This window comes from Alosa alosa, chromosome 10, assembly GCF_017589495.1.
Source record: "Alosa alosa isolate M-15738 ecotype Scorff River chromosome 10, AALO_Geno_1.1, whole genome shotgun sequence".
Lineage (NCBI taxonomy): Eukaryota > Metazoa > Chordata > Actinopteri > Clupeiformes > Clupeidae > Alosa > Alosa alosa.
In genome coordinates, this window is record NC_063198.1 from 9423118 (window position 1) to 9446669 (window position 23552).

A 23552-nucleotide genomic window follows, 5' to 3' on the forward strand; every position below is an offset into this window, starting at 1 on the left:
AAGTATTCTCCTCCAGCCCCTCAATAGTGTAGGAGGTCACAGTGGACGCCACATTCCTGGAGGATTCCGCACCTAGAATAGATAGATAGATAGATAGATAGATAGATAGATAGATAGATAGATAGATAGATAGATACAATTAAATTAGTAAATTAGTAAAATAGTGTAGTGATCCACCAGAATTGATGAAAAAGTTACGGTGATGGAGTATGTGCCTGTGAGGGCAGGGCAATGATATGTTATGCTACAGACACCACAGAAAATGGCATACTGCCTCTGTCTGTGATTACTGTCAGTTCACAGTACCTACAGCTGACTCTATACTGACACTATTTTCTGAAATAATCTAGTTCTGTGTCACTGGATTATTTCTTCTTTTGTGTACCGTTGTTATGACGCCAGCTGATTTTATATCCCGTTGCTGTGGTAAGGGGGTCCCAGGCAATGCCTATGCTCCTGGTGTTCACGTCTTGGACGCGGAGCCCGGTAATGCCATAGCCATGCGTCCGGCTGCTCAGAGTGACGGACTCCCCCGCGTTTCCGTCGATCACCACGGCGACACCTATTAGCACGTACTCGTCCGGCTGCAACCTATCGATGGTGAAGGCCGAGAGGTCCGGGGCCACGTCACGGAACTGAAGGCCACCTGGAAGACACAGACAAGAGATTCAGAGACATAGAGCGGTCCAGTGTGGGACTAAGTTGGACTGCAGAGTGCTGGTGCGTGTAGGGAGCTCTACTGCTGGGGCTCTCACAAAATATGAATAAGTGGATCCATAAGCAGGGGAGGTGCTGATGGCAGCGCACTCTGATCTGAGTCTGCTCCTGATCTAGACTGGACATGACCTTTTTCTAGTCACAATCAAGATTAGACAGATTAGACATATTTTTGTCCTGCATTATACATTACTTTATTCTAGTCTTCATTTACTAGGGTTATTATAGTTCTCATTTAGATTAAACAGAACTTTATTATAGTCCTGATCTAGAGTAGATCTGGTCTTAGTCTGGCTCTTATCAGGCTTGGACCTGGAAATGAAAAGATTATGCCAGATGATGATCACTCATACAATGGTAATAGAATCTCTCCAATACAACTAGGTGCTAACTTACTGTTGCCTTGTTTCCATGTGATTCTGTAGCCCGTTGCCCCGGAAACACCCCTCCAGGCAATCCTGATTCGTCGGCTGTTTAAATTTGTAACCCGCAGGTCTGTCACCTTGGCAGCTGTTGACAAATGTATTAATCATTCATCCTATTAAAGTCATCTCTATCAACTTGACAGTAAATCCTCAGTCTTGCCCATGTCTTAATGCGTAAATATTCAAGTATACATTTAGCCACATTCTATTTTTTATGTAATAGTTTACAGTCAAACAAATGTATTCATCTAATGGCTATTTATTTCAGAGGAATATCTTTTATTTTATTGCCAAAACTGTATAATAAACAAACCATATGAAGTCCACTGGTCATTATTTAAAAATAGATTCATCCTATCTGGATTTACTTTTCAAGGATAAACTGCAGACAATACATTATCCCATACATATTGTTTTGAGGTATAAGAGAGAGAGAGAGAGAGAGAGAGAGAGAGAGAGAGAGAGAGAGAGAGAGAGCAAAAAAAACAACTATGTATGAGTGTTCTAAGTGCTTAAGTATTTAAGTATATGTGAGGACAACTGAGAAAGAGAGATAAGGTAGGAGAAATCCTTTGTGAAGGGCACATGTACAAACACGTTGGTGTCCATTCCAGCTATGCTATCCCACATGTAAAAGTATGGCGTGGTATGGATGAGCAGACCACACATGAACAAAACCCCATTCTGCCTGCTACAGAGACACAGTAAACAGAGTACACTTTTCCTAATCATGCATATTATGCATTCATGGGAAGGTTAAGGGAAAAGTGGGAGTTTGACACAAAAAATATGTGAGAAGTGTTACAGGCAAGAAATAGGTGCGCTCAACTCAACGTAAAAAAGAGGGTGTTGTGTGCGTAAACAAAGGAAGCACTGGATGAAACAAAAGTAAACACACTCTCGCGTCGACGTTGAAGACGCATAGGCCGAAACGCGTCCGTCTTGTGACATGCTTTCGTAAAAATGAAAGGAGTTAAAGCTTGAGAGTGCTTTTACTTATGTTTCATCCATACGTATGGAAACTCTGGATAACAGCACACATCTGTTTTGAGGTGAAATCCAGATTGCCGTTGAATGCGTCAATTGGAGAAACTTTCAAAAATTACAGAATAAGGCTGCAACAAATAATTGATTAGTTGTCAACTATTACCGTACTTGAAATTAAATTGCAACTATTTTGGTAATCGGCTAATCGGTTTGTGTCCATTTTAATGGAAGATATCTCAAAATTCTCTGATCACAATTTCTTAAACTTGAATATTTTTCATTACTCCTCTATGACAATAAAGTTAAGGCAGTTGAGGACATAATCTTGAGCTTTGCTAAACACATATTAAAATTTGTCCTAATTTTCTGGCATTTAATTGATAAAACAACTGATTGATTAATCAAAAAAAATAAAAAATAATCAACAGATTAATTGACTATGAAAATAATCTTTAGTTGTTCAGAGCTAGCCTAGAAATCTAGACGCACCCTAGCGGCAGCAAATTAAATTTGCTGCCAGGGCTAGTCTAGCAACTCGCCGTTGGCTTGTGAGCTCGAAAAATTAAACTTCTATCAGGCCAATCAAATCGTGTATAGAGTCGTTAGGCGGGCTTAACATAATGATTGATGGCAGAGTTGCAACGGTTTGGCTTGAATTCCCTGCTACTTGAAAACAAATAAGATGGATGTTGCTGTTGGCGAACAGTGTGACATGAGTTAAGCTTTTATTAAGTTGGCAAAAGTTTGAACTAGCCAAATAGCTCCGCTGGTGGGAAACGCATGGGACTCATAGATGTCCTATTGCGTGCAGAGGGAATTTGAAAGATAACCGATTATCCCGCCCCTTGGACTGAACACTGCGAACGGTGAGTGCCAGACCCTACATTTTAATGTGGGTCTGGCTCATCAGGCTAGTTCAGAGCACCAGTTTTGCTTCTTTTACACCATGTCAGAAGCAACCTTCACTTTTTCATGCCACCCAATTCCCTATGTAGATGCCTACTAGAGACTATTAAATGTTATAACCAAGCTGCACAAATCATTTGAGTGTTTTTTTCTCAGTGGAGTAGAAATACTGCCATGCATTATCTCTGCGTTTGTTGACATCTTATTATCATGTATTAATGTTGTCATTGGTTGATTCAATTCAACTGCTTGTAATTGATTGATACGGTTCAGTTGTGGTTAGCGCCAGAGCTCAACGCCAGAGCTTTTAAAAGTGGTTGCCAGCTTGGCAACCAGACATGAGGTTTTGGTTGCCAAAGCCAACCACATCTGGTTGCCACTTGTAGCAATTTGGTACAGTAGTCAAGGGCAACCATTAATGTCGATCCCTGGTCATCGCAATTTACAGTTAGAGGGTGGCGACCAGCACTGATTACCTGATGAAGAGAATGTTTAGTAAATTCAACGTAATATGCCAAGACAAGAAGACGAAGAAGAAGATGAGAGCATGTGCATTTGAGTTATGAGTGTGTGTATGTGAGAGAGAGGTGTGTGTGTAAAGGTCTGTACTTGGAGGTGCGGTGGACACAGGTGTGGCCTCCTCTCGTCCCTCATAGAGTGTGTAGAGAGTGATGATGTACTCTGTCTGGGGCCTCAGCTGACGCAACTCATGAGTCGTCGTGGCCTGAGGAAACGTCACCCTCTCAACAGAGCCCCCTGTAGAACACAAGGAATTAGATGAAGACATGTATGTGTGTGTGTGTGTGTGTGTGTGTGTGTGTGTGTGTGTGTGAGAGAGAGAGAGAGAGTGTGAGTGTGTGTGTGTGTGTGTGTATTACCTTCATTCTTGTATTCTATGCGGTAACCTCTGGCAGATCTGATCTGGTTCCAGGTGAGTCTGATTGAGGAGGGGCCTGTGGGCGTTGCCCTGAGCACCTGCTGCTCAAAACGTTCTATCAGAGATAGAACAAACAACCATAAACAACAAACAATCAAGTCAACAACAAACAATAAACAATCAAGTTAATAACAATCCATATTTGTAATAAAGTATATGCTCCCCTGCGCCCCCCTTAGGCCTTGTGCTGTCAGTGCATGGGCAGTGTGGGTATTCTGAATCACAGATGTCTTGAGTGCTACTCAATGAAATTGGGATCCACTTGATCTTGATCACCTTCTTAGCACAGTAGAAGTCATCTCTAGCAAATCTGTTAACACTTTTTCATGGGTTCCTCACATGTTTTGCATCCTTTTTCAAAACATTTAACACAGTTCTCAAACAGACTCCAAACTCTTTTCATTTGATTATCTGCAAATTATTCACAGCTAATAGATATTGCTTGCAAAATTATGAACTCATTAGGTCACTCTGTGAAACTCCTTTGCACAATTCTTCGATCAGCAGTCATTCAGCAGTCACATGTTATTCATTAGAGATACCATCTCTGTTCTGTATTGCTATTAGCAAGCATGGGTCTAAGGCACATTTAGAGAAAGTACTGTTTGGTGAAGAAGACAGCACAAAAGCTGACAAGTCCAGGTGCTTACTGTAGGCCTATTTCAATGAAAAATTACAAGTTGTAGTTCCACGCTTACTATAGGTCAATGTATGAATTTGTCTTGTCTAGGTGCTTACTGTAGGTCTTACATGTCAATGACAGTTACATCTCTGGAATGAATACAATTAATTGTATTAAATTTATTTTGTCTTTTCACAGTTCTTCTGGTACTATGTACGGTATCAAGAAATGGCTCAGGCAGTGAAATTAAGGCTGAAACTCCTCATGTTGGCTGTGGTTGTGAGTGAGTGAGTGAGTTGAGTGAGTGAGTGAGTGAGTGAGTGAGTGAGTGAGTGAGTGAGTGAGTGAGTGAGTAGAATGAGTGAGTGACCGAGAGACTGAGTGAGTGAGAGAAAGTATTTCACCATTTTGAACAACATCATTCCCAACTTCACAAAACTGGAGGAACAGAAAAAACTTGCTGTAGTTTTGGGTGAGGACACCAGCACATGCATACTAGCAGCCAGTTATGTGTCCCTCACTCCATAACCTGAGAGAAGGCATTACTTAAGATAATCACCCACTACCTCCACCGTTCAACACAACACTGCTCCCCAGCCCCAGTCTGTTACACCATGTCTCCTGTTTGTTTTGTTTTGTTTTGTCCTGTCTTGGTTTTCCTATGCACGTGTACAGACAATGGTCTTGTATGGTTGTGATGTGCTTTGTGATTTTCTTTAATTATTATTATTCCTGTGAACGCTTTGGCAATGCATCATATGGTTTGTCGTGCCAGTAAAGCATATTTGAATTTGAATTTGAATTTGAATTTGAATTTGAATTTGAATTTGAATTTGAGTGAGTGAGTGAGTGAGTGAGTGAGTGGAGAGAGTGAGTGAGTGAGTGAGTGAGTGAGTGAGTGAGTGAGTGAGTGAGTGATTGTCTGAACCTGTTTTGAACCTGGCCGTGGCAGCAGGCCCCTCAGCGTTGTTGTCGTAGTGAGCGATGACAGTGATGATGTACTCAACATCAGGCTGAAGACCCGAGAGTGTGTGAGATTCTGTGGTGACCTCTTGCGTCTGCACATCACGACCTGATTGCAGGGCAGATAGGGAGAGGGATAGAGGAGACAGAGGAAAGAAAGAAGCATGAGAGAGAGAGAGAGAGAGAGAGAGAGAGAGGAGAGAGAAAAATAAATAAAATGAGAGAAGGGATGGAAGTATGTCAATAAGATGACAAAATTAAGCTTGACACCAAAAATATCTGTAGTTGTCATTCCCATTCCTGCACATTAATTTTCCAATGCAAATGTCCTTACTATTTAGTGTAGGACTTAGATAATAATGTGTGTGTGTGCATCTCACCCGTGAAATGGCCCCAGACTAGCAAATTATTGTGTGTGTGTGTGTCTGTGTGTATGTGTGTGTGTATGTGTGTGTGTCTGTGTGTGTGTGTGTGTACACGTGCATCTCACCTGTGAAAGGCCCCCAGACCAACCGATAGGACCTGTATGTGTGTATGTGTGTGTGCGGGGGTGCCGTCACTTGTCTGAAAGTAGTATTGCCAATTTTTTTGCCAAGCCCAATTGGGGTGGGGGGTCGACTGCAGTTTTGCATGAACATCAATAGAGGATCACTGACAGTAGAATAAAAATGCATCGGGAAAAACACTTTGATGATATGCACAGTGCAGCAGTTTGTGACCTCATGTATGAAAAATTGAGCGCCAGCGTCAGTTCTGGCAGGCCAAGTAGTCAAGGCGCTGCTAACCGCTATGGGCGTCAGCTGATCAGCTGTCAACTCCCTTCGCACTCCCCTCGCACTCCCCTCGCTTCTAAATGGCTACATCCAAACAGGGCGCCTTATTTAAAGCTGCTTTAGTGATTCCTAACTGCTTGCTGCTCGCATTTATGCAACCCACCTCCTCCCCTGCTCCACCCTATCGTGTATAACATGGCATCGGCTTTATGTCATAGTTGCCTGCTCTGTTCATATGGGGGAATAGTTTAGCTCACTCAGTGTTAAACTGTGTGAGCGCCCCCTAATGCTGCTGCTGTCCCCAGGCTCACTGCTCTTTCATGGTGCTCATGAAAGGTCTGGGGACCCCTCTGAACAGAGCCATACCGCCAAATTTAATTTGTAATATATTCAATAAAATTTCCTAAAGAATGTTGTTCTTGACTTAATGGACCTGACAGAACTAGTATTGCCGTGGCAATACTGGTGATGGCGGCCATGTGTGTGTGTGTGTGTGTGTGTGTGTGTGTGTGTGTGTGTGTGTGTGTGTGTGTACATGTGCATCTCACCTGTGAAAGGCCCCCAGACCAACCGATAGGACCTGGCTCCATCTGCAGCTCTCCAGCGAACACCAACACTTGTCTCAGAGATCGTTTCAACCGTCAGCTGTCTCACCGCCTCTAAACGTGCTATACACACACACACAAATACATTTCAGAAACCCAACCATTTCAGTCTCAGAATAACAGAAATCTTTCTGTTCATGTATGATACTAAAGGTATATATGCAGACAGTTTGTAGCTGTTTGCGTCTGTGTGTCTATGCTCATACAGTATATAGTCCACCATGTTGTTAGGTAGCTGATTAACTCACAAGTTTTGGCAGATATCCTGGCTGATGTTGTTGAGTTTCCCGGTAACAGGGGGAGGACGCTGATTATGTATTCAGTATCCGCTTGCAGACGATCGAGAGTTACCGTGGTAACATCAGGGGACAACCTCTGCTCCAGCTGTGACGCCGGCTGAGCTGTAGACCAGAGGCAGTTTTAATTACACAATGTACTGTAAGAATGGATATGTCTACCCCTTTGTTATCAATTTCCAACACACTGTGCACCGTTTACTGCTTAGGCCACACCCAATCCGTCAACATCTGACAAAAAAGGTCATGTTCCTGCATGGTACAACAAAGTTCCATTGTGCAGACAATTCCATTCTTTGCATTATAAGGCAGTGTCTAGATGTGTTTTAAAGTAGGCCTACAAGAACTAAATAGACTACTGTTGTTTTGATACAGAGGTGGCTGAGCTGTTGACCAGAGACAGTTTACAACAGTTCAACTTTGACTGCATGAAATGTATGCACATGTAGATGTTCTGGTAATACTGCTATTTCACTGATATGACATATGTCAAGATGACATGAACGGATGAATGGAGTATTTGACCTTGTTCTCTGATGGTATAGAAGGTATGCAACATTTGGTCTGTCAAAAACATGCTCAGATGCTATTTTAAAAACCCATTTACAACTCTATATTTAGACTGGGGAATATATGGTCCATTTTAGCCAAAGATCATTCACAGTAGAATCCAGCGACTTCTACCTGAATCTCCAACCTGAAGTGGAAACACAGTGTGTGGAGAGGACGGTGGTCAGAGGGATACAGGTTAGACCAGAGCCAGAGACCGTCACAGTCTGCCTTTGTTCAGATCCACTTAGTTTTTTTAGTGGTCAATTCAAAGTCCACGATTTACATATGAAGGAGGATCATGTATCCAGTTCAAGGTAGCTTTGTGGCCATGCACCGATCTGATATTGAAGTACTGACAGAAATAAAGGGCAGAGATAGAATGGCAGTATGCCATTTACAAATCTTCAATATTCTTAGATGATAAGCAATATGGTAACACTTTACTTGACAGTATCGACATAAGAGTGACATGACACTGTCATGAACACATGACACTGTCATGACACATGAAACCTAACCCTAACCCTAATCCTAACCTCTAACCCTTATCCTAACCTCAACCCTAACCCTAACCATAACTCTAAACCCAACCATAACCCTAACTTGTTATGACAAAAAACGAATGTCACTTAACAACAGAAGCGCTATATATCATAAACGTTTATGACTTGTTCATGACACGTTCATCACAGTGTCATGTCACTCTTATGTCGACACTGTCAAGTAAAGTGTAACCCAATATAATTTTGTAAGACACACAAGTATTGTTGTGAGAATGCTGTAAACACAACCACATTAGATCTTGTATACATGAACATACACAAAATATATAGCCTAGTATACCTTAGATGTAGGCCAATAGAAAGTTCAAACTGTTTCTAGAGGTTTCCATTTGAAAACGTTGAAAACCAACACAGATACTTGGGTCTTATGCTCATGTCTGTTTGTTTATGCAGTTGAAAGTGTCTATATATGTAGGATAATTTAAAGCACTGTGGGCCAGTGATCCTTTACAGTATTTAAAATAATAATAATAATAATAATAATAATAATAATAATAATAATAATAATAATAATAAATGGCTACTATGCACAGCTGTGTAAAATAAAGTGTACACTGTGTCCTTACATCTGGGTCCGTAGGTGACCCTGTAGCCCTGGGGCCGAGTGGAGGGGGCATCCCAGGCCAGAGAGATGGAGAAGAAGCCCGACCGTAACACTCGCAGCGACGACACACCCTGAGATGACTCTGAGGATCAGCAAAAGAATAACAAAATACTGTACAAATGAACACTTTATTAATATTTTATAAACAGTTTATTAACATTTTATTCTGGCCAGCCTTCATCCATTCTGTGTACTTTTTAGTTGAGTTAAAAATTTAACTTGCAAACTACTAAGAAACACACATCAAGTCAACTACCTTCATTTTTGGTGCTGAGGCTGACCGGTGACCGGTGGACGATGCTGTGCCTACGCTGCTGAATGTAACTGATCAAAGCCTGTGTTGGCTCAGCTTAGCTTTGTGAGTGCTCGACATATCTCATGTTTGTGTCTGTGTGTGTGTGTGTGTGTGTGTGTGTGTGTGTGTGTGTGTGTGTGTGTGTGTGCGTGCGTGCGTGCGTGCGTGCGTGCGTGTGTGTGAGAGTGGTCTTACTTGTGCCAGATTTAGCAGACACAGCCTCTCCGATGCTGTTTGGGTACTGGGCAATGACTGAGACCAGATAGTCGGTGCCACCACGCAGTTTCCGAGCAGTGTAACTCTGCTGATCTGGTCCAACTGTCACCTATTAACACAAAGACTTAACGCTTCACACACTGTGCTGGTCCAACTGTCACCTATAAACACAAAGACTTAACGCTTCACACACTGTACTGGTCCAACTGTCACCTATTAACACAAAGACTTAATGATTTACACACTGTGCTGGACACGCTTCGTCATATGATTAACAGAACATTTTCACAAACTTGTTTTGGCAAATGCAATATCCAATCGTTAGTCTTGTGAGCTGTGATTTGCAAACTAATAAGATGTAATTACATGGAATAGTTGAGATAAAAAGTTGTAATAGCATACAAAAAATGACAGCTATAATAAATCATGCCTATTACAGTTACCCGATAAGTTATTTCCATTGGCATGTGTGTAATGAAAGTCTTTGACAGATTCACACTTTCACTCTAGCAAAACTGATTTCTTTTACAATGTTGCAAAATAGCGTTACAATTCTCTGTCACAAACTGCTCATAGACTTGTGCATTATTGTTGCACTATAATCCCAAATGGTGTTCATGGATGAGTAATTCAAGTAAATAAGCCTCTCACTTCCTCAGTCTGTCAGTCTAACTCTAATTTTAAAACCTTGCCCAGACATGTAATAAGCACCACGTCCAATGTGCCAGCTGCCAAGAGGTACCAGGAGTAATCCTGCACCATGTTACGAACCTATCAAAGAATGGGTGTGTTAAAAATCAAATATATTGCATCCCTTTGTCTACGTTCTGGCCACAGGCAACTACTGTCTCTTGTGGTGCTCTGAATGCCAAAAATGGGTTTGGCCTCTATATTTGAAGATGGTACAACTGATTGTGAACTTCATAAAGGAACAGCAAAGGAACAGCACAAGTGTGATCCATGTTCTAAGATATAGACTCGCCAGCATTTACACCTGGTAAGTGCAATTCTTTATGTGAACCTAACACCGTGTCGTCCATTACCCCTTATATTGCCCACTCTCTTACATATATTGTCCACTAACTAACATTATCCCTTACATATATTGCCAACGTTGGTTAGTGGTGTCAACTGCTGCACTCAATAAAAGAATGTCCCCTTGTACAACCTGCAAAAAAGGCTACATTGTGCAGATTTTAACTGTTGTTAAGGTCCACAAAATGCCAATGGCATAAGGGATGCCATGCAAAGGAGGTTATTATGCATCTTATTCCCACTATACCTGCTTAGCTATCTGCTTTGAGATTTTGTGCTAGTTTTAACATAAACAAGAGGCAACTTTATCAGTGCCAACTGTGCTTGGTGTTTGAAAGACAAGAACTAGAACCTGAACCCCTAGCATTGAGGCAGTAGCATTATGTGGATAGTACCATACGAGATACCAAAATCAGAAATAAAAAAAAGTATTTGGACCACAATAGCAAAATGGTGGGCTGTTTATCTACAACCAGACAGTGGACCAATGAGCAAAACACCAGTGGACCAGCAGATCTGCCCCCAGTGTCCCGACAGTGGCCAACCAGCCTCTTGCTATCTGTGATTATATTTACAGTATACAGTCTAAAGAATGCACTGTTTGAAGTGTTGTATAAGTCTCTTTTAGCCTGGGTTTTCCCATGCTGCCTTGCGCGCACGATTTAATTCACGTGTGGTCAAAATTAATCCAAGACAACTGGTGTGAGACTGCAGCTTTATTCACAACGCCAGGAGCATGTTACCCACATGAAATGTCAAAGTAACAAGCCCACACATCTGTGGGTGAAGCCAACTCTTATACCTTACCCCACACCCATGGAAAATCACAAGTTGTCACCCTCCATTAATCACTTAACCATCTGGTATTTTAACAGAGATAAGAAATGTTTACAACCCCACTTAACCATCTGGTGTTTTGACAAAGATAAGAAATGTTTATGACCCCCATCTTGAGGGTTACCCACAATTCCTATGACACAAGGGTTAATTTAACTAAACATTCTAACATAGGAGTTTCCGAAAACACAAGGGTCAGAGTAAGGAGATGACAATTAGATTTCACTACATGTATGTAAGGTATACTAAACATTCAATGAGAGACATATAAAATTTATCCCACACACGCTGCTAGACAGCCTGGATACCATGGAGCAAATTTTCACCTCAGTTAGGGGACCAATCACAGAACAGAGGGAGGGCAGTAAGACGATGACGACACACCGTAGCCGCTATGAGCCACGTACAGACGCATTTGATAGACATTCGTAGCGCCCAATAAACGGCTCTGGGCATTCGTAAACCACGTTTCAAATAAGAGAAAATGAATGCCTAGTTCCCAGACCCCGTCTCATTTGAGATGAGGGTATGACGTTAGCCAGGCAAAAGAGTCTCTTTCGCACCGGAGGAACTGTTCCTAGAACATACAGTTCCTAGAACCCCTTTTTTAATGCATTCGGACAGCATGGAACTGGGGATTAAAGAGTTCCTCTTGTTCCTACAACTATTTAACCATGACTGATTTGCATGCCAAGGCAGCAGAAGCATCTTTTTTTTTAAAGTGAAATAATTCAGCTTCTGTTTAAATTTGCAAAATATAAAACCTGCATGGGAAGGCTGCAGAGTGCCCACTGTCTTGCAACAAATGCCTTCTGGATGAGAAGAAATGTTATTCACAATGTTGATTCTTTTTTAAATGATTTTTGATACCATGAGCTTCTAGTTTGTCAATCAACTTCAGTTCTAAAGTAGTAATGCTGTAGTAGTATCTAAATAGCAATGCTGTCCGTTCCATTACTTTATGTAATCATTGGGCTACTAATGTGTGAGGTCATCTCAGAGTTCCTAGTGTGTGTCAATGTAAACAAAAAAGCCCTATATTTCTAGGTGTAGCCTCTCCAGTTAGTAGTTAGTAGAACTGTGCTCCTAGAACTGTTGTGTCCGAATGCACCTATAGATCATTCAGCTTTTTGTATTAATGGTAAACAACACTAATAATTCAGGATACAGGTTTTGACTGTCATGTTCATTTAGTACCTGTTGTAGCTCTGCGTTGATTGGCTGTCCCAGGCCAGAGACAGGCGTGTACTGGATGCGGTAGCCAGTCACTTGGCCCCCTGCAGGAGTCCACTGGAAGCGCAGCGAGTCAGTGGTACTCTCTGTGAACTGGAGGTTGGAGGGACCTGTGGTGGCCTCTGTGAGAGGAAGCAAAGATAGATAATAACTGTTCAGTAATATTTTTAATATAAAGTCTGTACTGCAGCATTATAAACACATTATAAAGTCTTCATAATAGCTAATGATGATTTACATAACAATGTATACAAATGCACTCATAAAGCAAACCAATGTTATAAACCCTTACAGCTAAGTAGGTACTAATTTGTGTAATATATGATAGATTATTTTACCTCTTGATAATGGCAATGATGACATTACAGGGGTAAAAGATTTGTAAATCCTTATGAAACTTCTATAGCTATAAAAGACTCAGACATTAACATAATGCTTTAGGAGTGGAGGCATAACAATCATTATTCATGAGTATGTTATAACACTTTATGAATATGTTCCTACAAATTATAGTCATTTACATGTTTTCTACACTACACTGCAGTCCTCCTGACCTGCTGCTTTGATGTAATGGGCATGTTCCTAGTGGGTTATTGCCTATGATTGAACACTCACCGTCATTCGCGAATGTCCCCCCAACAGACGCACAAACTCGTGGGGACACCTGCGGCAGGAGGGAGCTGAGGCCCTTGAAGCCACTGATGATCAGGGAATAGTAGGTCTGTGGGGACGAGGCCATCTGATCCAGCTCCCTCTTGTCAGCACTCTTTATACCTAAGACAGGTACACACAAGGGCAGTTAAAGAGAGGGTGCAGGAGAGGGAGACAGAGAAATGGACAGTGAGAGAGAGGGAACATGAGCTAGAGAAAGAGAGAGAAGAAAAGAGAAGAAACTGACACAGGATAGAAATATATAGCTTGTAAATGATCAGAAGAAACTTGTATTTTGTTCATAATTAATAGAAGTAAATAAATAAATAAAAGTCTTTCTTGGTAAATTAAGTACACTGCATATAAATATGCCAACGTCTCAGCATCATACAAAACCAAAGTCACCAAAAGACAATAACAAAAACAACCTATGAAATGATAAGCTTTTACCTATGGCAAAGATCTTGACCCCAAGATTGCGCAATGTTTGAACACGGTCCACAACAGAGTCCTGTGACTTCCCATCTGTAATGACGATGACAATCTGAGAAGAAGACAGGAAGAGAGAGCAAGAGAAAGAAAGAGAGAGCTTGTGTCAGAGAGTCTGAATTTGAACTTTTATTGTGTGGGACAAAACACCAGTACATTTCTTTTAACCCAAAATATGGCACCATGAACAGATTTAAGTCTCTACCCTCCTTCACCTCTATCTTACCTTGGGAACATCTCGAATATTTGGAGGGCTGAAGAAATTGTCAACGATGAATTTGAGCCCGTCACCCGTGCGTGTTCCTCCTCCCTTATACGGGATATTTTCAACAGCCACCACCACCTCTGTTCCATTTGTATACCTCCCAAAAGGAAACTCAATCCTAGCACACAACATATAAGTGTTTTTGTATAAAAGGGAAAGATTTAAAAGTATAAAACATATCTGTACATTTATATGTATAAACTGAAATTAAATGTAAAAATTAATTAATGTCAATATCAATAGAGATGTAGAATACATTAATTAACAATTAACAACATATATAAACATGCTCATGAACATACATTCAATTATCACACATGTGCAAACTTCTCTAAATCAGACTATATTAGCTGTGCAGAGAGGGACAAATATCACACCTGGAGCTATCGCTGTACTGCACGACTCCGAAGCGTACTCCGCTCGCGCCCACAGCACCGGCAAGTGGCTTCACCAGGCCTGCCATGAAGCCTTTCACCAACTGAAAGTTGGTACTGCCAATGCTGGATGAGCCATCCACCAAAAATACCACATCGGCTGCCCTCACACTGTTACACTGGCCTAAAAGTACAGGATGCAGAAATGAATGGACAGTTGAGGTGGTCATGCAGCCACAACACAAAGCGAAGTTTTGAAATCCATTAATACAAAAATACTTGAAGGGGCACTGTGGCAAATGCATGCAAGACAATGGGAGTGTGTTCAAGACAAGACCCATCTCTACATGTGATCTACATCTCTACAGTGATTAGTCATCACCCTCACTGGGCCACAGTTTTCCTGACACCCTGTCATTCAGGGCTTTTATTTGGCATTAATTGCTTGCACCTGCAAACAGGGAGGAAGTGCGTGTCTCATCTTGTTCTTCTGTCTGCTGGGTGACGGCCAAAGGGGTCAGAATCTCTGGTGACTCAGTGACCTAAAACTCCATTAAAGGCGCAGTGCACGACTCTAATCTGATACAGTGTTTGTCAAAATCAAATTTCTCCTCAAAGTCCAGCTGTCTGTTCGGTCCCACTGTATCCTGGGTGTACGTTTTGAATTACTGTAAAACTATTGGACTAGCCTTTCACCCATTAACATTGAACACATTTTGTTTCTATACTTCCACTAAGTTGAAAATATCGAACTTGAAATGCCCCGGTCCCTACTTTAAAGATGGATTTGCCCCGAGTTTTGAAGTAGGAACTAATATGTGGCTTTCCAATATAATGTATTCTGGTGACATTTTAATACCTACAAGAAATGCTGAGTGCAGTATCAATGAGCCACCAATGAATGTCACTCAATGGAGGTTGGAGCACAGTATCTTGTGCATGAATGAAAGCTATATGGGTATGGGGGGGGCATTGAGTTAACCAACCAGTGTTTGTGCTTACAGGATCTTGGTCATGGTGTAAATTAGCAAATAGATTTTACCTCATTATCAAATTAGCTATAGTTACACTTTAGACTTTGCCCTTGAACAAGGCCCCCAAAGGTCATTACAACTAGCCCGGCCACACAATGTAGAAATTTATTTACAGATTTATTTACAGCAAAGGTAGGCCCACATACATTGTTTCCTGACTGTGCCGATGCTCTTTATTGACAGTTTGTAAAGTTTAGGCAAAGTAGGAAGTAACATTAGCAATTTACGGTCAATGTGATTGGTTAGGCTGGACCAATGATTTCAAAGTTCAAAACCTGTTGCAATGCAAGTGTGGAAAGGAACCCCACACTTCATAAAAGAGTTTGGTTTTTCGGGGCTACATTACAACATCATCTACATGTACATGTCAACGTGTCATCCATCGGTACATTTATGTAATGTATTATTGTGAAACTGACTGTACCTTGAGCAGCACTTTCATGAAGAAGAGTCCCCACCACCGTGAATAAAAAGATAGCCCACATCTTCTTTACCTGTGTAAGAATATAGACTAACAGGTGAATTTCAACAATAACAGCCAAATCTAGTGCACATTCACAAAGTATGAGATGGTGACAACAACTAATTATAAACAAACTGCTACTGTATATTAGAAGACAATGTAAAAGAAAATGTTTGGTATACTGCATTGTGAGTCTATATGCATTTCATTACCTTACATACATCATACATGCATGGGAAAATAAGTCAAAGCAATCAGAATGATATGATCATTGTTCAGAATTGTTCTTGAACACCAGCAAGTAGTCTTTGACATATTGACATTTACACACACACACACACACACACACACACACACACACACACACACACACACACACACATGCTAACACCAACAGAAGCTATCATGAAGCTCAATCATCCTTCACACCCAAACAAAATAAAATAATTAGACAGCTGAAATGTTAAGAAGGTTGCCCTAAGGCAGGAGACAAGCAAAATATTCCTTTTGCCATTTGTAGGTTGTTGCCATGGGGACTTTTGGGACACACCTCAACCACTACCCATCTGTCCTTGCATGATCAGGCAGGCATGCTGGATTTGTGTGTGTGTGTGTGTGTGGGGGGGGTGTATGTGTGGGTGTGTCTGTGTGTGTGTGCCTGTGTGTGTGTGTGAGAGAGAGAGAGAGAGCTTGAGTAAGACAGAGAGAGAGAGACAGAGAAAGAAAGAAAGAAAGAAAGAAAGAACAAGCGTGTGTGTGTGTGTGTGTGTGTGTGTGTGTGTGTGTGTGTGTGTGTGCAAGTATACATAAGTCTATGTAAATGTTAGAGGGGTATGAGCGTCTAGCGATGACTGCATTCCATCCTGATAGCCTGATAAGAGAATCACATAAATCGGCACAAACTCAGCGCACTCTGAAGCCCATTCGAGATTCCTTCCTGTTTCAACAGCTGTTGTGCCAGGAGAGTCGCCTATCCATTGCATTTTGGATATAATGGATACCTGAAGCATAGATGCCTGAACCAGCAGTCTTAAACACTTCATAGATGAGCACTAACACTAACTTGTCTATGAACTCAAAAGCCAACTCTAAAACTAACCTGGTGACCTGAGAGCTTTTTAAAAAGTGCTACAGGATCCGACTTTCAAGAAGAGGCTTGTTCAAAAACAAGACACATGCAAATTCATGTGTGTGTACTTCTGTGTCTTTTCCTCTCTCTCTCTCTCTCTGTTTCTCTGTATGTGTGTGTGTGTGTGTGGTATATTTTGACAATATGAAGAAATTGCTTCCTCACTTACTTAGTAAAATAAGCCTACATAGTCTTAGTTGAGTGTCTGTCTTTCTGTCTGTGTGTATGGGTGTGTGTGTGTGCATTCTTGAGTACGTGTATATACAACAAGCGAGAGAATGTTTGAGAGAACAAAAGAAAAGAGACAAAGAGAAAGAAAAAACTGAGGATGTATCCAAATGTCAGTGTCAGTGCTTCCACACTTTAAAGGATCCGATGGCATTAGTATCCTAAAGGATATGGCATTGCAGCAAGACCCTCAAAAACCCATATAGAAATCTGCTGTTCATTCAGTCTAGACCCTATGGAATATGGACAGATGGAAGGGCCTGTACTATGTGGAGGGTCACTAGATTGTCAGTCCCAAATCGGCCTGCAGTTTACAAATACCCCACAAGGGGGAGTGCTGCTGTGCTGGTAATAGACACAGCTGTGAACAGGCCAATGACAAGAAATCAAGTTGGCAAAGTCAATTTTCTTTTCTCTAGCCAATATGTCAGAGGCCAGGAATGAGCAACAGCAGATAAGGAATCATGCCCTACTTTCATCACTGTTGACTATGTGTTCTAACTGCAGTACAAGCAAGCCAGGGTCTTTAGCGTTGTGGTCAGGGCGCAGGGTTATTGCCCTGAGACCACGTGGGCTGACTGTTCTCTCCCATTGCTAGGAAAAGCATCACCACAGTTGGTATGTTTGACTGGAAATGCATGGGATTTAGTTGTTGATACTACCAGACCCATTAAGACATTCCAGTTTCTGCAGCCCAGGCACACTCTCTGGTACCAATCATCTGTGTGGTTTGGAACAGCTGGATTTCCCTATGATCTTCCTGAGATGCACTTCCTTCCGCTCCCATACACTCTGTGGTCTGGCCACACGGCACCTGGTTTCAACTCTAAAGTCTCCGGCTCTCCTTGATCCCTTGAGATGTGATTCTACTTGTTGTACATCAAAGATGCCCTTTTCCCATGTTCGATCTGAGTCATGTTTCATTGACTCAGTCTTTCCTTGACCTTTCAAGAACTTACAAACACTGCTAAACTCTTACCAGACACTGTCAGACCTACTAGCCCACTCTATCACATTTTCCAACATGGATTTATTACCAGGTCATACTCAGACCATTGCGTCCTTATATGTCAGAACAAATGGTGAATGTTATATGTCAAATGTTATATTGATTCTAAATATCAAAATTAACAAAACATCTACTGCACTTTGCTTCCTGAATGGCTTTTAGGATAGTATACTCTACTATGCACTACAGGAATGTGATACTCCTGACAAACCTCTCCTCTGACATATCCACCCAAGAGGCATCATTCATGAGGCTCTTACACCCGAAGACCCAGTGTTAACCCTGCGAAAAAACAACCTCATGCCAACAGTGTCAAGGATAATTTTTAACAAAAGGATGTCCTGCTTAAAACAGCAACTATAGTCAGAGGGGGATCTGCCTGAGTGAGAGAGGTAAACGTGATGAGAGAAAGAAGTTATGTATAAACGAAAGGGAGGGAGGTTACAGATGAGGAGCCTAAACTTGTCTCACTGAAACAACAATCAGATGCGTCCCATTCTCTCTGTGGATCACAGCCCAGTGGAGCACAACAGTAAAATTCATCTCAAGCTATGAAGGGTTTCCTCCTCCTCCAAAGTGTCTCTCCCTGTGAGGTGCCAGACATTGGCGCAGAACTTCATATACACATAAGCAGGAATGATGATACTATGCAGTACTGTATACTCAGCTCAGAACTTCATATAAACATAAACATGGTTGATGATACTATGCAGTATATTGTATACTCAGCTCAGACATGTGCACATCACAGGATTTTTGCGCACCTCTTTGTGCGCACCTCTTTGTGCACATCACAGGATTTTTGTTTGTTGTATACAGATAGTTGTATGTAAATAGCAATAACACAACGGTGCATGCAGACAGGGCGTTTGCATAAACAGCTGATTGCCACACTGACCCAAAGAACATTCTCAGCCGATCAGAGTGAGGAAGATTTTAAGTGACACATGAGTTCAGCCGAGGTCACCAGCTTCGGGCCTGACCACCCCATGTCTTTGATCTCTCTCTCTCTCTCTCTCTCTCTCTCTCTCTCTCTCTCTCTCTCCTCTCTCTCTCTTTCTCTCACTCTCCCTCTTTCTCTCTCTCTCTGTCTTACTCTATCTTTGTCTTCCATTCTCTCTTTTGGTGTGCTATTGTCTCACAGTGTGCGGGCACACACACACACACACACACACACACACACGCACGCACACACACACACACACACACAATCCAAAGAAAGAAGAAAAATTTCTGACCAGACACACATCAAAAGAACCTAAGCATTCTCATTTTCCCTCTCTCGCTCTTTCTCACACATGTACCCATACAAACACACACACACACACACACACACACACTCAAATGAGTCCAAACGGCAGATCAAAAGCTTGCACTGACATACTTGAATTGACTTCATTAACACTTAACCACAACCCCTCCTCCCCAAAAGCAAAACAGAAGCACATGTACTTACTCACACAATACTAAAAATCCTTAAGCATATTGTGGTATGTACTGTATAGATGCATAAACATGTATTACAGCATTCACACAAATGCCAAAAGCATACATTCTTTCTCAAAGTGAAGTTTGAGGACAGTTAAGTGAGACCCCTTATACCGTATCTTACATACATCATTTATTCACTTGCATTCATGGTCACACTGAAGCCAGTTATCCTTTGTGCTGGTATCAACATGTTGCCCTAATTATCATTACATTATGTCATTATGTATCATTATCTTTCTGTCTGCAGATCTGTCTGTCTGTGTGTCGGTCTGTCTGTCTGTCTGTCTATCTGTCTGTCTGTCTGTGTGTCGGTCAGTCTTATCACCATCAGAAAAGTGTACCACACCTGGAAAAGGGTATTACAAGTAGGTCACAACCAGATATGTTCAGCAAACACTGTAATGGTTATATGGTTCAGTCATGAATCAGTATCAAGTTGCTTTATACATAACTAGCAGCAGAGATGCATGTTGAGTTAGATGGTTAGTTCAAAAGTACCCCATTTATCCAGCTACCCTTTCTGTGCATGATGAAGAATAGCTCTTAAATGTTTTAAGCCTTGTCATTATGGGTTATTATGTCTGCCAGTATGTTTCGGCAGGCCCGGTTAAAAACTGTCATGCAATGAAGCTTAATTGGATCACCCTCACCATGACAATCTCAGTGAATGACAGAGACAGTGTGAGTGGTATCTCAGTTCAGTTTGACATTTCTGAAACAATTTGCAGCAAAATAAAATCATTTTAAAACTTTCCAAAACATAATTGTAACTCCAATGTGCTATGTATGACCAGCAAGCAGTCTTATTAACTAGTGTGCAACCATTATTCAATATATGCAAAGTAACTTATCCAGGGATGTGTTTTGTAATGTGCTCCATGGGGCAGTAAAAGCATAGCTGAGCCCTCATGGCTGTAAAGACTGCTGAATGAGTTTAATAAATCATAATTACTGCAGAAGCAGGAGCGCTCCTTTAGAGGATACGCAGCTGCAAGCACCCCTGCAGCTGAACGCGTTCCCTGCGCCCCCAAACCATCTGTCGCATCGAACCGCTCTCTCCCACAGCCGAGCGGGGCAGACAAGCGAATTGGATTACAGTGAAAGTCGCTCACCTGCCAAACTGATTAGTCACCTCTTCCTGCTCCTAATCCTTTCAGAACTCACAGCGTAGTAGGGGCCATGTGAGGGCATCCAGTTTACCACCAAAATCCCAAAATGGACAGAACCACAAATGAAGCAGCGCAGTAATGTGAAGGGTTGGTATTAAACGTGCATGTTCTTCCTGCTGGTGCTGTGCTGTGCTGTGCTGTCTTTGCAGGTTCAACACTCTGCCAGAGCTCAAGCTGTCACCCGGGCAGGCGCTCTCCTGTTCTTAAGTCCAGACTTGTTTGGTTGCCTTGAGCGCCGTGTTTTTTTCTCTCCTCCTTTTTCTTCCCCCTTCTGGTCTTCGTTTCTCCTCCAGCCCAGTTGCAATCATGTTACATCCAGGAAAAAAACATGTTTGAGCCATAGCTCTGTACTCCTCTGAGCCATACACACAGCGTTTATGTGTCATAAAGTTTGCCAATATCATATTAACGCCTTTTACAATAGAGTGATAGAGGTGCCATCGATATGATAGATGTTTACAACTATCACTTTCAAGCCTTTGGTCTTGACTTGGCTTTGAGTTCTTGGCCTTATGTCACAAGACATCAAAGTAAATTGTGCTAAAAAACTCTGAAGTTACGTCAAGTGAAACAGAATCAGCATTTCAATTAATGAATGTCTGTGAATATGGGGCAGATTGAAATTATTTGGACACCATAGAAGAAAAATAGACAAGTGAAGTACAAGGTCAGGGTGGACCATAAAAATGTCACTGGACTTCCAAACTAGCGCTAGCATGCATATGGGTAGGCAGTCTAATTTGGTATTCTCCCTCCAGCAAGTGGCCTTCCTGATTGGGTTTGCCTCTTTATTAGCAATTTTACTCATTACCTTCTTATCTGCTGCCACTCCGCTCCATTTGAAGATGAGTTTCAGTAGCCTGCAGGCTTGATGTATGGTGTGACTAATTTAAGAAACAAGTGAAAATGGCAACTGTGATTTTTCCTGTTTCCTTCCCGCGAGCATCTTTCTGAATCATTACTCATATCAAGTTTTACCTCCGCCCTTTCCCACCGCACAAACCCCCAATACTCTAGAAGCAAGAAAAAGGTTCCTGTGATGATATCACCTAGCAGCTCAAATGCGCTGGCAGCACATCCATTAGCAGTTGATGGGCCATCCAATGAGAGGGAGTCTCTCTGCACTGGAGTCCATCAGCCAAAGTACTGGTATAGAGCTCAGTGCCAGAACGAGCCATTGCTATTGGTCTTGCCCTGTATCGGACCTGCCTATGCATGTGAGCAAATCAGCTATTTGATTAGTTACTGGTGAGACTAGCAGGCTAGAAACCCTTCAAGATGCTTTAGCCTACGTATACTCAAATTCTAACATGTATTTCAGCTGTGTCACAAAGACATCTTTGCTGGAGACAATTTAGTTTGTGGGGAGTAAGATGAGACCTCCAAGAACACTCCTTCATTATGCATTCACCTGTTTTTTTCTCTCTCTCAGTTTTCAACATTGCAGTCAATGCAGCCTTCCATTTCACTGTGACTATGAAGGAGCATGCAAGCTCAGTCCTCCTGGTATGTATTTGATCAATCTGTAATAATAGATAAAAGCCAAGTGCCACAGCTGACCATACAAACATACATACTGAAATTGTGTAAAAGGAAATAACACTCTAATGAAGTAACAGTATACAATGTTTTTTTTTTTTTTACAAATGTGCACTTACATTCTCTCTATTTATACATTTAAACATGAGTGTGTCTAAATATTCACTATAAATTACATTAGTCTCCTAAGGTCATAACTATCTTCAAAACTCAACACGCAATTCATTCATCACTAATAGGACTGACTGTGAGGAAGCAAGACACAGCTATGCAGAGGTCATGCCCTCAGGGTCAGCTGGTGGTCATTATTCTTCAGCTCTCTGCAGTGGGGGGCCCACACTGTAAGAAGACCCTATGGAGAGAGAGTTATATTAAGGTTATGATTCCGACCCACAATATGAAATAGCCTAATATATGTGACATTCTTTGGTTTATGTTAGATATTGTGTTTTAGGCTTTAGTTGTGATAAATATGAATAACATTTTTGAGGTATTTTTTGATCAAAATGTGGTGCAACCTCTTAGAGCACTCTATCCTTAATACAACTTGCTATGACAATATGAAATGGTGACAATGATTCATGTTTTCTGTCTCCATTTAATCACACTGCTGGAACAGCTGTTGTAAATGTGCAGAGTGATTTATCACTTTCCTTAGGCTACGCTATGTTGGTATAGGCCTATTTCATTAGTTTAAGACCCCCTCAACGATACATATTCATGACAGCCAGGTAAGGATGAGAGGTATGTAACCTTAGCTAAAGGTTACATACCTGACCAGGGAGTAGGCCATAATTCAGGTAAATGAGAAAGTAAAAGCAGATTGTAATAGCAGTGCCCTTTTTTCAATGGGTAATTGCGTGTGCGCATTCATTTTGTGTCCTCTAGGGTCCTCTTTTGTGACCCTCCAGGGTCCTCTTTCAATGCATGATGCCACATCACCAAAGTAGGCTATAAGACAACACACCTGACGTTTGTCAAGTATAAAAGGACATAGCTCACTAAGTATTAAAAAATACTTGAAAATAACAAAAGCTGGTAAAATGAACCCAAATCTAAGAAAAACGAAACACATCAAATAGCCAATCCGTGTTCTTCTTTATGTCCACTTTTAATTTGAAAAGAAGCAGCAACTTCACGTGTTT

The 23552-nt window shown here is 41.5% G+C and overlaps 1 protein-coding gene across 1 annotated transcript in view; it reads right to left on the reverse strand.

Moving 5' to 3' along the window:
• Positions 1–21030, reverse strand: part of LOC125301716 (collagen alpha-1(VII) chain-like) — a 30449-nt gene extending 9419 nt beyond the window's left edge. Inside the window, exons 1-17 of the mRNA XM_048254420.1 lie at positions 20812–21030; positions 15804–15873; positions 14349–14529; positions 13933–14089; positions 13668–13761; positions 13182–13340; positions 12531–12688; positions 9441–9570; positions 8913–9032; positions 7184–7336; positions 6879–6998; positions 5523–5666; positions 3914–4027; positions 3645–3791; positions 1114–1227; positions 386–646; positions 1–72 (exon numbers count right to left, since the gene is read on the reverse strand). The exon at positions 1–72 is cut by the window's left edge and continues 72 nt beyond it. Of these exons, the coding sequence (XP_048110377.1) occupies positions 1–72; positions 386–646; positions 1114–1227; positions 3645–3791; positions 3914–4027; positions 5523–5666; positions 6879–6998; positions 7184–7336; positions 8913–9032; positions 9441–9570; positions 12531–12688; positions 13182–13340; positions 13668–13761; positions 13933–14089; positions 14349–14529; positions 15804–15864 (2185 nt within the window). The 5' untranslated portion in view covers positions 15865–15873; positions 20812–21030. The remainder of the gene's footprint in view (positions 73–385; positions 647–1113; positions 1228–3644; positions 3792–3913; positions 4028–5522; positions 5667–6878; positions 6999–7183; positions 7337–8912; positions 9033–9440; positions 9571–12530; positions 12689–13181; positions 13341–13667; positions 13762–13932; positions 14090–14348; positions 14530–15803; positions 15874–20811) is intronic.
• Between the last annotated feature and the right edge of the window lie 2522 nt (positions 21031–23552).